This window comes from Natator depressus, chromosome 14 (genome assembly GCF_965152275.1).
Source record: "Natator depressus isolate rNatDep1 chromosome 14, rNatDep2.hap1, whole genome shotgun sequence".
NCBI lineage: Eukaryota > Metazoa > Chordata > Testudines > Cheloniidae > Natator > Natator depressus.
In genome coordinates this window covers 46,655,875-46,666,763 of record NC_134247.1, presented here as the reverse complement: position 1 = coordinate 46,666,763, position 10,889 = coordinate 46,655,875, and the positions used below count along the sequence as shown (strand labels likewise).

At 51.6% G+C, this 10,889-nt stretch overlaps 1 protein-coding gene across 1 annotated transcript; it reads left to right on the top strand.

The window, feature by feature from the left end:
• Window positions 1-3,602: 3,602 nt before the first annotated feature.
• LOC141998097 (uncharacterized) lies at window positions 3,603-8,083 on the top strand. Its single transcript, XM_074970729.1, has 6 exons — window positions 3,603-3,669; window positions 5,056-5,406; window positions 6,822-7,160; window positions 7,270-7,389; window positions 7,634-7,671; window positions 7,973-8,083. The coding sequence occupies exons 1-6, from the start codon at window positions 3,603-3,605 to the stop codon at window positions 8,081-8,083; spliced, it is 1,026 nt and encodes a 341-aa protein (XP_074826830.1).
• Window positions 8,084-10,889: the final 2,806 nt, after the last annotated feature.

The following is a 10,889-nucleotide window of genomic DNA, read 5'->3' as shown; positions in this document are numbered from 1 at the left end:
GGAAAAAGGCATTCAAGAGAGCTGGCAGTTTGTCAAAGAGAGACTATTAAAGTTATAACCGCAAACTTCTGTGTATGAAGGCAAGAATCGTGAGAGGCCAATATGGCTCCATTGGGAGCTCTTTAATGACCTAAAAATCAAAAAGGAACCCTACACAAAGTAGAAACTTGTACAAATTGATAAGGAGGAGTACAAAAGAATGAGACAAGCATCAGATTTCTTTTGGCCCAATCCTCCACTTTGTCTAGGTCCCTCTGTATCCTATCCCTACCCTCCAGCGTATCTACCACTCCTCCCAGTTTAGTATCATCTGCAAATTTGCTGAGAGTGCAATCCACATCATCCTCCAGATCATTTATGAAGATATTGAACAAAACCGGCCCCAGGACCGACCCCTGGGGCACTCCACTTGACGCCGGCTGCCAACTAGACATGGAGCCATTGATCAGTACCCGTTGAGCCCGACAATCTAGCCAGCTTTCTACCCACCTTATAGTGCATTCATCCAGCCCATACTTCTTTAACTTGCTGACAAGAATACTGTGGGAGACCGTGTCAAAAGCTTTGCTAAAGTCAAGAAACAATACATCCACTGCTTTCCCTTCATCCACAGAACCAGTAATCTCATCATAGAAGGCGATTAGATTAGTCAGACATGACCTTCCCTTGGTGAATCCATGCTGACTGTTCCTGATCACTTTCCTCTTGTGTAAGTGCTTCAGGATTGATTCTTTGAGGACCTGCTCCATGATTTTTCCAGGGACTGAGGTGAGGCTGACTGGCCTGTAGTTCCCAGGATCCTCCTCCTTCCCTTTTTTAAAGATTGGCACTACATTAGCCTTTTTCCAGTCATCCGGGACTTCCCCCGTTCGCCACGAGTTTTCGAAGATAATGGCCAATGGCTCTGCAATCACAGCCGCCAATTCCTTTAGCACTCTCGGATGCAACTCGTCCGGCCCCATGGACTTGTGCACGTCCAGCTTTGCTAAATAGTCCCTAACCACCTCTTTCTCCACAGAGGGCTGGCCACCTACTCCCCATGCTGTGATGCCCAGCGCAGCAGTCTGGGAGCTGACCTTGTTCGTGAAGACAGAGGCAAAAAAAGCATTGAGCACATTAGCTTTTTCCACATCCTCTGTCACTAGGTTGCCTCCCTCATTCAGTAAGGGGCCCACACTTTCCTTGGCTTTCTTCTTGTTGCCAACATACCTGAAGAAACCCTTCTTGTTACTCTTAACCTATCCTTGGTTCTGATTTACTGCAGCTTGTATTGGGTTAGAGGCCGTACCAGTGTAGAACAGAAATGGTTTATCCAAGTCACGTTCCACAACATGATTGAATCTCTTTATAAACTCAAGGTAAAACTTGGTTAGACCAATAGTGGATTGGATCTGCTGTTGCAGCAGGATTCCCGTATGTCTCCTGTGATCTTGCCAAGAGCTAAAGAAAAGAGCTACTTTATCCATACAAGCTCCGGCAAACGTTTGGAACCCAATTAACATCAACTTAATGTAGATATCACTGTTGTTTATAGTACAGGAATCTTGGCTATTAGCCATGAAAGCAATATGGTCGTGTGCCTGTTTCCCTTCTCATACAAAAAGAACAGGAGGACTTGTGGCAACTGAGAGACTAACAAATTTATTTGAGCATAAGCTTTCGTGAGCTACAGCTCACTTCATCGGATGCATTCAGTGGAAAATACAGTGGGGAGATTTCTATACACAGAGAACATGAAACAATGGGTGTTACCATACGCACTGTAAAGAGAGTGATCACTTAAGGTGAGCTATTCCCAGCAGGAGAGAAAAAAACCTTTTGTCGTGATAATCAAGGTGGGCCATTTCCAGCAGTTGACAAGAATGTCTGAGGAACGGTGGTGGAGGGGGGAGATAAACATGGGGAAATAGTTTTACTTTGTGTAATGACCCATCCACTCCCAGTCTCTATTCAAGCCTAAGTTAATTGTACCCAGTTTGCAAATTCATTCCAGTTCCGCAGTCTCTCGTTGGAGTCTGTTTCTGAAGGTTTTTTGTTGAAGAATTGCCACTTTTAGGTCTGTAATCGAGTGACCAGAGAGATTGAAGTGTTTTCCAAGTAGGGGACGTGAGCTCTGTCGGGACTCGGCACCCCTCTTTTCCCGAGCCGTCATCTCCCTGTCGCTCGTCGTTCTCTTCTCCCTGGGAATCATCCTCCGCCTGCGGCCTTGGAGCGGTACCGGCTCCACGCGGGTTCTGCCTTCACTTCCTGTCCCAAATGGTTACATGGCATCACTGTGTGGGCTGGTAAGCAGCCTTTGCCCCACCCCAGAGCCAGCTGCATCTCAGCACCGGGCAAGGGGTCCCTGTATAAACAGCCCCAGCGTTCTACCCCAGAGGGGGCTGCATTTCGTCCCTGGTGGAATCAGTCTCTCTCTGGTATTGATTGGGCTCCATCCCCGTCGCGTTTCCCCCCAGTCTGCTCAGTGACGCTCTCGTTCTGTTTCCCAGGCTTCCCCGTGGATCCCGCGGTGGGTGCTGGCTCCAAGCCGCCCCCGGCACCGGGGCGGGTGACGCTGCTTTAGCTGCTTGCGGGGGCTGGTCACCGGCCGGATTTTCCCAGCTCTTGGGGCACAAGCCGTCAGACTTCGCTGGACTCTGAGCCACCTGCCGGGGGCTCCTGCGGGGCCGGGGCGTCTCCGCTCTCCTCTGCTTCTGTCTGTGGGTCGATCGGCCCAGGGCACCCAGCGAAGGGGCCATGCAGCAGCGATGGGTGCCTGGGAGCCTTGTCGCCCACTAGTGGCCGCTGCCGTTATAGTTCTCCTTGGTCCAGGAAATGGCCTGGGGCTCCGGGCGTCGGGCTCCTGGGTGTGGGCGGGTCTGGGGAGGGGAATGTGCGCCCTGCAGGGCTGCTGGTGTGATCCCAGCTGGGGTCAATCGGCCGTAGCTCCGCTGGAATAAACTCAGAAAGACCTATTTACACCCGCTGTGGATCTGTCCTGTATGTCTTGGGTATGCCAATAACATGAAAGAAAAGTATTTCTCAAGATTAATTCCTTGTGGGACAATATTTTTCCATTTACAAATGAAAATTAAATGCTGTAACGGAGTCAGCCATAAGAGAAAACAAAATTCTAAAGAAAACATTTCTGTATAAAGCAGATAAAGACTGTCCAGAGCATGTTTGGTTTTTTAGAAGGAATACGCCGATGGGAAGAGATATGTGTTGCGAAAAATAAATATACCTCATGGTGTGAAAATAAAAGATATTAAGCAAAAATTCCTTTCTGTAAAATAATGTTATTCCTCATGACAAAATATCCCAGAGAGGGTAAGGAGCATCACCCAAGATGAGACAATGAACTGAGGACTGAACCCAGGAGTCCTGGCTCCCAGCCCCCCATCTCCCCTTGCTCTAACCACTAGACCCCACTCCCCTCCCAGCAGGGGCCAGAGGAATGCACACCCGCACCCCCGTCCAGCCCTTGTCCCCAGCCTCTTGCTGCAGCCATCTCAGAAGCGCAGGCCACAAAACTTTCCACCGGCCCCCCCCAAGGTGACATTTCCGGAGGATGCTGAGGCTGAGCTGAGCTGGGCTGCGGAGCTCCCCAGAGAGCAGGGACCATGGAGCAGCTGCCAGCCCTGAGCACCGTCCTCTGCGCCGTCCTCCTCATCCCCAACTGGGGAGCAGGTATTAATTTTATATATCCATCCATCCACCTACCCCACCCCTATATCCATCTCTGTCTGTCCTTCTGTCCATCTTCCCAACCCCTAGATCCATCTCTGTGTGTCCATCCATCGACCTACCCCACCCCTAGATCCATCTCTGTCTGTCCATATATCCTGTCCCTAGATCCATCTCTGTCTGTCCATCCATCCACCTACCCTATCCCTAGATCCATCTCTGTCTACCCATTCAGCCCAACCCCTACATCTCATACCTTTTTATCTATGTACCCATCCATCCCACCCCAAAAAGAATATCTATCTATCTATCTAGATCTAGGGGTGGAGGATGCGTGCATGGATGCATAGATAGATGTGGATATGTCACATCAGGTCAATGAGAAGTATTCTGTTTCCATAAAACAAATATTTCATTTCAGTGTTGACTCCTCTTCATAATATCAAGTCAAACCAGTCTGGAAATGCAAAATCAAATCATTCCCTTTTGACCCTATCAAAAACGCTTTCTCTCCCCCAGTTTTAAAGCAATTGTCACCCTTTCGAGGAGACGGCATTTCCCAAGAGGAAAACGTTCCGTCAGGACAAATTCTAACCCCCTCTAGTTTGAAGCACAAATTGTGTAAAGTGGAGGCATGTGTTTGTGGTGTATTTACAGGGGTTAAAATGACAAGCTGCCACTTTAATTTGTAAGGGGGTTTCCTGGCCCTTGTAAGGGGGAAGCCGTTCCAGACCCCTCATTGTTTTGGTTGCCCTTCTCTGTACCTTTTGCAATTCTAATGTATCTTTACTTGATTTGAGACGACCAAAACTGCACGCAGGGTCCAAGGTGCGGGCGTACCATGGATTTATATAGAGGCAATAGGATATTTTCTGTCTTTTTCTCTCTCCCCTTCCTAATGGATGCTCACAGTCTGGTGACTTTTTTCACTGATTCTACTCATTGAGTGGATGTTTGCAGAGAACTATCCACAACGACTCCAAGATCTCTCTTGAGTGGTAACAGCTAATTGAGACCCCATCAGTTTGTATGTACAGTTGGGATTCTGTTTTCCAATGTGCATGACTTTGCATTTACCACCCTTGAGTTTCATCGGCCATTTTGTTGCCCAGTCACTGAGTTTAGTGAGATCCCTTTGTAATTCCTTGCAGTCTGCTTTGGACATAGCAGTGTTGATGTTGGGTCTCTGTTGGGGTGGAAGTGAAAGCCCTGTGCAGTGTGTTATCGAGAGTGTTGTGAGCAATAGCAAGGTGGACAGGAACGCACAATTCTTTCCCCTTAGCTTCTTCTCTCCATGCTGCTAAGGTTTTGGGCCCTGGGGCGTGTCTTGATACCACTCCTCGTCGTTTTCCTTTGCTGCTGTAATGTTTTTTGCCCTGGTTCACGAAGGTCTCACAGTTCTTCAGAGCCCCACTGACCTCCAAGCATCCCCCGGCGAGACCATGAACCTCAGCTGCTCCTTCGAGTACAGACGGGGCAGCTTGGCCAAAGTGATTTGGACCATAGCACCCGGAGTCGTGCTGGAATCTCACCATCCCTTCTACCGCGGACGGCTCAGTATGTCCGACCTGGATCTGCTCCGGAAAGGGGAGGCCACGCTGACCCTGTCTGAGTTGGAGAAGCGGGACTCTGGTCTCTATCGGTGTCAGATCATGATCCGCCAGGAATACAGAGGGACAGAGAGCCGGACAGGAGCGGGCACCAAGCTGCAGGTGATGAAGAGAAAACAGAGTGACACAGGTGAGGTGGGGAATGGGGGCACGGGGGTTCTCCCTCAATGGGGTGCCAGCGGTGATCCAGCCCCAGAGTGGGGGACTGGCTGGCTCAGGCGGTGAGAATGGGTTACGGGGCTGTCCCCTCTATGGGGCGTTGGTCCAGGAATCTCCTAAACCCTCATTTCTATCGTCTAGGGTTTCCAGTGGGACGTCCACATACCCACCCCTAGATCCATCTCTGTCTGTGCATCCATCCACCTGCCCCACCCCTAGATCCATCTCTGTGTGTCCATCCATCCACCTACCCCACTCCTAGATCCATCTCTGTCTGTCCATCTGTCCTTCTACCCCACTCCACTATATTCAGCCCTATCTGTCCATATACCCCATCCCTAGATCCATCTCTGTCTACTCATTCAGCCCTACCCCTACATCTCATCTATCTTTTTATCTATGTACCCATCCATCCCACCCCAAAAAGAATATCTATCAATCTATCTATCTAGATCTAGGGGTGGAGGATGCGTGCATGGATGCATAGATAGATGTGGATATGTCACATCAGGTCAAAAACGCTTTCTGTCCCCCAGTTTTAAAGCAATTGTCACCCTTTCGAGGAGACGGCATTTCCCAAGAGGAAAACGTTCCGTCAGGACAAATTCTAACCCCCTCTAGTTTGAAGCACAAATTGTGTAAAGTGGAGGCATGTGTTTGTGGTGTATTTACAGGGGTTAAAATGACAAGCTGCCACTTTAATTTGTAAGGGGGTTTCCTGATCCTTGTAAGGGGGAAGCCGTTCCATACCCCTCATTGTTTTGGTTGCCCTTCTCTGTACCTTTTGCAATTCTAATGTATCTTTACTTGATTTGAGGCGACTAAAACTGCACGCAGGGTCCAAGGTGCGGGCGTACCATGGATTTATATAGAGGCAATAGGATATTTTCTGTCTTTTTCTCTCTCCCCTTCCTAATGGATGCTCACAGTCTGGTGACTTTTTTCACTGCCGCTGCACAGTGAGTGGATGTTTGCAGAAAACGATCCACAACGACTCCAAGATCTCTCTTGAGTGGTAACAGCTAATTGAGACACCATCAGTTTGTATTTACAATTGGGATTCTGTTTTCCAATGTGCATGAGTTTCATCGGCCATTTTGTTGCCCAGTCACTGAGTTTAGTGAGATCCCTTTGTAATTCCTTGCAGTCTGCTTTGGACATAGCAGTGTTGATGTTGGGTCTCTGTTGGGGTGGAAGTGAAAGCCCTGTGCAGTGTGTTATCGAGAGTGTTGTGAGCAATAGCAAGGTGGACCAGAACGCACAATTCTTTCCCCTTTGCTTCTTATCTCCGTGCTGTTAAGGCTTTGGGCAGCTGGGGCGTGTCTCGATACCACTCGTCGTCATTTTCATTTGATGCTATAATGTTTATTGCCCTGGTTCACGAAGGTCTCACAGTGCATCAGAGCCCCTCTTTCCTCCGAGTGTCCCCCGGCGAGACCGTGAACCTCAGCTGCTCCTTCGAGAACAGACAGGGCAGCGTGGCCAAAGTGACGTGGACTAGAGCACCCGGAGTCGTGCTGGAATCTCACCATCCCTTCTACAGCGGACGGCTCAATATGTCCGACCTGGATCTGCTCCGGAAAGGGGAGGCCACGCTGACCCTGTCGGAGCTGGAGGAGTGGGACTCCGGTCTCTATCAGTGTCAGATCAGCATCCACCAGGGAGAGAGCGGGACAGGAGCGGGCACCGAGCTGCAGGTGATGGGGACAAACCAGAGTGACACAGGTGAGGTGGGGAATGGGGGCACGGGACCTTCCCCCTCTCCGGCCCCAGGGCAGGGGACTGGCTGGCTCAAGGGGCTGAGAATCCCCTAAAGCTCCTCTCCATCGCCCAGGTAAAGAATCTGCCCACGTAGGGTGCGGCGACCGGGAGCTCCTGTACCAGGTCGCCATCGCCCTGGGGCTCCTTCTCATCCTCGGTCTGGCGGCCACCCTCCTCCTCAAGAGACGCCGAGGTACCAAACCGGAGCCTTCCCCCCGCTAACCTCCTGGCCCCATTGGCCAGGGCCTCTGCTAGTGAACACACCCCAGTGGCCGTCTGTCCGTTGTGGTCCATGCTGGGTTGTCTGTCCATACAACTAACCCCCCATGTCCTTCCTTCTCCTCCCGTCCCTAGATTTCTGCAGCTTCCCTCTTCACCCCAGACTCTCTCTCACACTCCTCCGTTTTAACGTTTCTTTCTTCTCCCTTCTTCCGCAGCGCCGCCCCCCTCGCAACCCCGCCAGCGGCAGCCGAAGGTAAGACAATGCAGGCTGGGCCTGTTCATTACAGTGCTTGGGTCTGGTCTCCGGGTGCCAATAAGGACTGGTACAATACAGTGAGGGGAGAGAACCCAGGAGTCCTTGCTCCCATCCCCCCTGCTCTAAGCCCCCAGTCCCTTCCCAGAGCTGGGGAGAGAACCCAGGAGTCCTGACTCCCAACCCCTCCAATCTGGGGTAACACTGTGGGATTTGCTCCCTGGGAGATGCCTAAATTGGCCAGAATTAAGAGACCAGATCTGGGGTGAGGGCGTCCTCACAGTGTGTCTGTCCAACACAGGGCCACGGCAGCCGGGGGGCCGAGGAAAGCGAGAGCCTGCACTACGCAGAGATTAAATTCCAGTCTCCAGGACGCAGGGAACACACCTCCAACCACGCCCAGCGGCGCTGAGTCCCTCCGCACCCAGCACCACCTGAGTCCCTCACACTCACAGCCACGCCGCCAGGAGGGAATTCCCCACAGGAGGAGACCCTCACAAGGTTTGAGGGAGAGCAGAAGAAAGTTATGGGCGTGAAAGTCCATGTGAACCCCAACAAAACCCAACTAGCCCTCTCTACGGCAGGGAATAATCTATTAGGGCATGGTCTGACCCTCAGGAAATGCCTTCTCCGGGGCCTCCTGGATATAACTATATCACGTCCCTGTGTGTTATTTCCCTGTCCTCTCTGGAGTGATTGCAACGCCTCCCTGTGGAGCGTGCCCAGCTGGGGGTAATTAACGCAGCGTCTGGTCCCTCTTCCTAACTGAGCACGAAGAGAAACGCTCGCCCAGCTCAGCATGGTGTGGGCGGTGGAACTGGTCTGAGCGACCAGCGTGACTGCTCCATCCGGCTGGAATGGCTCAAAGAAAGTGATTTTTTATGGTCTAAAAATTAAATAATTTCTTTGTGTGAAAAATTGTCTGTTTTCAGAGTTTTTTGAAAAAATGTGTTTTGGTAAAAACTTTTGCTTTTTCTCCCTCACTTCCCTCTTCTCTTCAGTCCCCTTGTCGTGGTCCAAAATCTTAGAATCATTTCCGAAAATTTGCTTTTCAGAAAATCCACTTTTTTCCCTATGAAAAAAAGTGATATTTTCCTGAAAAATTGATATTTTGTTCTGGAATATCATCCCTCTCCCCCAGCAGTGAAAATGTGTCATTTTATCCCTGAAAATTGGGACACTTCCCTCCCCCCCCGCCAAAACAATATTTTTTTACATAAAAATCTTTTCGCCCCTGTAAATTGGAATTTTGCCCCCCCTGCAAATGTTATTTTTTAAAATTATGAGTGGGGGAAGAAGGAAAAAAGAGAGAAAAAGAAGGAATTTAATACAAATCATTGGGGAAAATCAACCAGCAATGTCGAGAAGTAATTGAAACACCAGGGGGGAAATTGGTCTCTGATTTTTTCCCCTTTGGGTATTTACCATTTTTGTGGGATTTTTGTCCCTCCCGCACTTTTCTCCCCTCCCCACCTATCACCTCCCCATCGTCCCTGACCTGGGGAAGGGGACTCACTCCCTTTCTGATACCCCGCCCCAAATACATCCCGGAACCTTCCAACCCGGCTCCTGTTTCCCACCCGGACCCCATGAGGAACTATGGGCAAGTCCTTCGTTGAGGTTAGAGGGGTTGATGCCACTTCCGGGGGTTTCTTTCCGCCCTCACTGAGATCCACTTCCACTGTCTCCCCGTCCCTTTGAAGCGTTAATCCCAGTTTCCCCCGCCCCCCCCGCTTTAAATCCTGCGGGACCCACCACACCCCGGAACCCTCCCCCTCGTCTTTCCCACCCGGATCATCGAGAGCGTGGCACCCAACGGTGGGCAAGTCGTCTATGGCTATAGTCCTGACGCCACATTCGGTCCACTCCCGCCCTGCCTTGGGCCCACTCCTTGGACGGTCTTCTGTCCCCCGCCCCCCCCACCTGCTCTCCTTGGAGCCATGTAACCGCTGCAGAACCAAACACACCCCGAAACTTTCCCTCGAGGCCTCCTGTTTCCCACCCGGACCCTGTAGGGCAAAGGTCAGCCGATCCGAACGCTGAGGGAAACAACGGCTGCGGGCTAAAAACAGAACGGACCATCTGGAACGGGGGCAGTTGGGCAGCAGAGGCGCCAACCGCGGCTGGCGGGTGCTCGACCCCCGTCTGCCCCCCGCCCCGCCCCGACTCCGCCCTTGCCCCGCCCCCATCCCAACCCCTTTCCGAAAGGCCCCGCCCCAACTCCACCCCCTCCCTGCCCCCATTCCGACCCCCTTCCCCAAATCCCCGCCCCGTTCTGCCTCCTCCCCTGAGCGCGCCGAGTCCCCGCTCCTCCCCCCTCCCTCCCGGGGCTTGTTCCGCCACGAAACAGCTGTTTTGCGGCAGCAAGCGCCGGGAGGTGGGCAGAGAAGCAGGGACGGGGCGCGCTCAGGGGATGAGGCAGAGGTTCGGTGACGTGAGGTGAGGTGGGGTGGGGAGGGGAGCTTGGTTGCTGGTGTGTGCAGAGCACCCACTAATTTTCCCCCATGGGTGCTACAGCCCCAGAGCACCCACGGAACGGCGCCTGTGCCTGACAGGTCGGTATAAAAGTCGGTGTGTCAGCAGACAGCCAAGGGGTAGGTGGAGAGCGAGTGGACGGTGAGGAGAAAGAGACAAAAGCAGAGAGAAGCTCGCTGAGCCATCCACCTGTCCGACAGCCGAATGGGGAGCTGACGGAGCAGCAGGACACTGTCCCGTCCTGTCCAGCAGCAGAGGGAGGAGACGCAGAAACCCAAGGAGAACACAGCAGCGGAGAGAGAGAGCACAGGAGAAACAATCAGCCAGGGAGTCAATTGGCCGTAGCTCCATCTAAGTCAATGGGGCCAGATCCCTGCTGGGATCAGTCGGCCGTAGTGCTTCTGTCTTCAGTGGAACGGATTTCCAGACGCTCAGTACCTGGCCCCACTGAGCTCAGTGGATGCGCGGCCGCTTGACACCAGCTGGGATCTGGGCAGAGGTTTTCCCTTCGCTTATTTAAAAACAGTTCTATCAAGTCAAACATTTCTGGACCACAAGAGTTTTTAAATTAAGCATTTTTAATGAAAACTCTCTCCTGGAAAATGTTCTTTCCATGCAGAAATGGCTTTCAGCGAAAACATATCTTTGTGAACTGTTCTCGTTGACAAAAGCGATATCACTTTAAAAAGGAAAATGCTTTGGGGGTGTTACAAATTATACCTGATAGGACACGCACACAACTG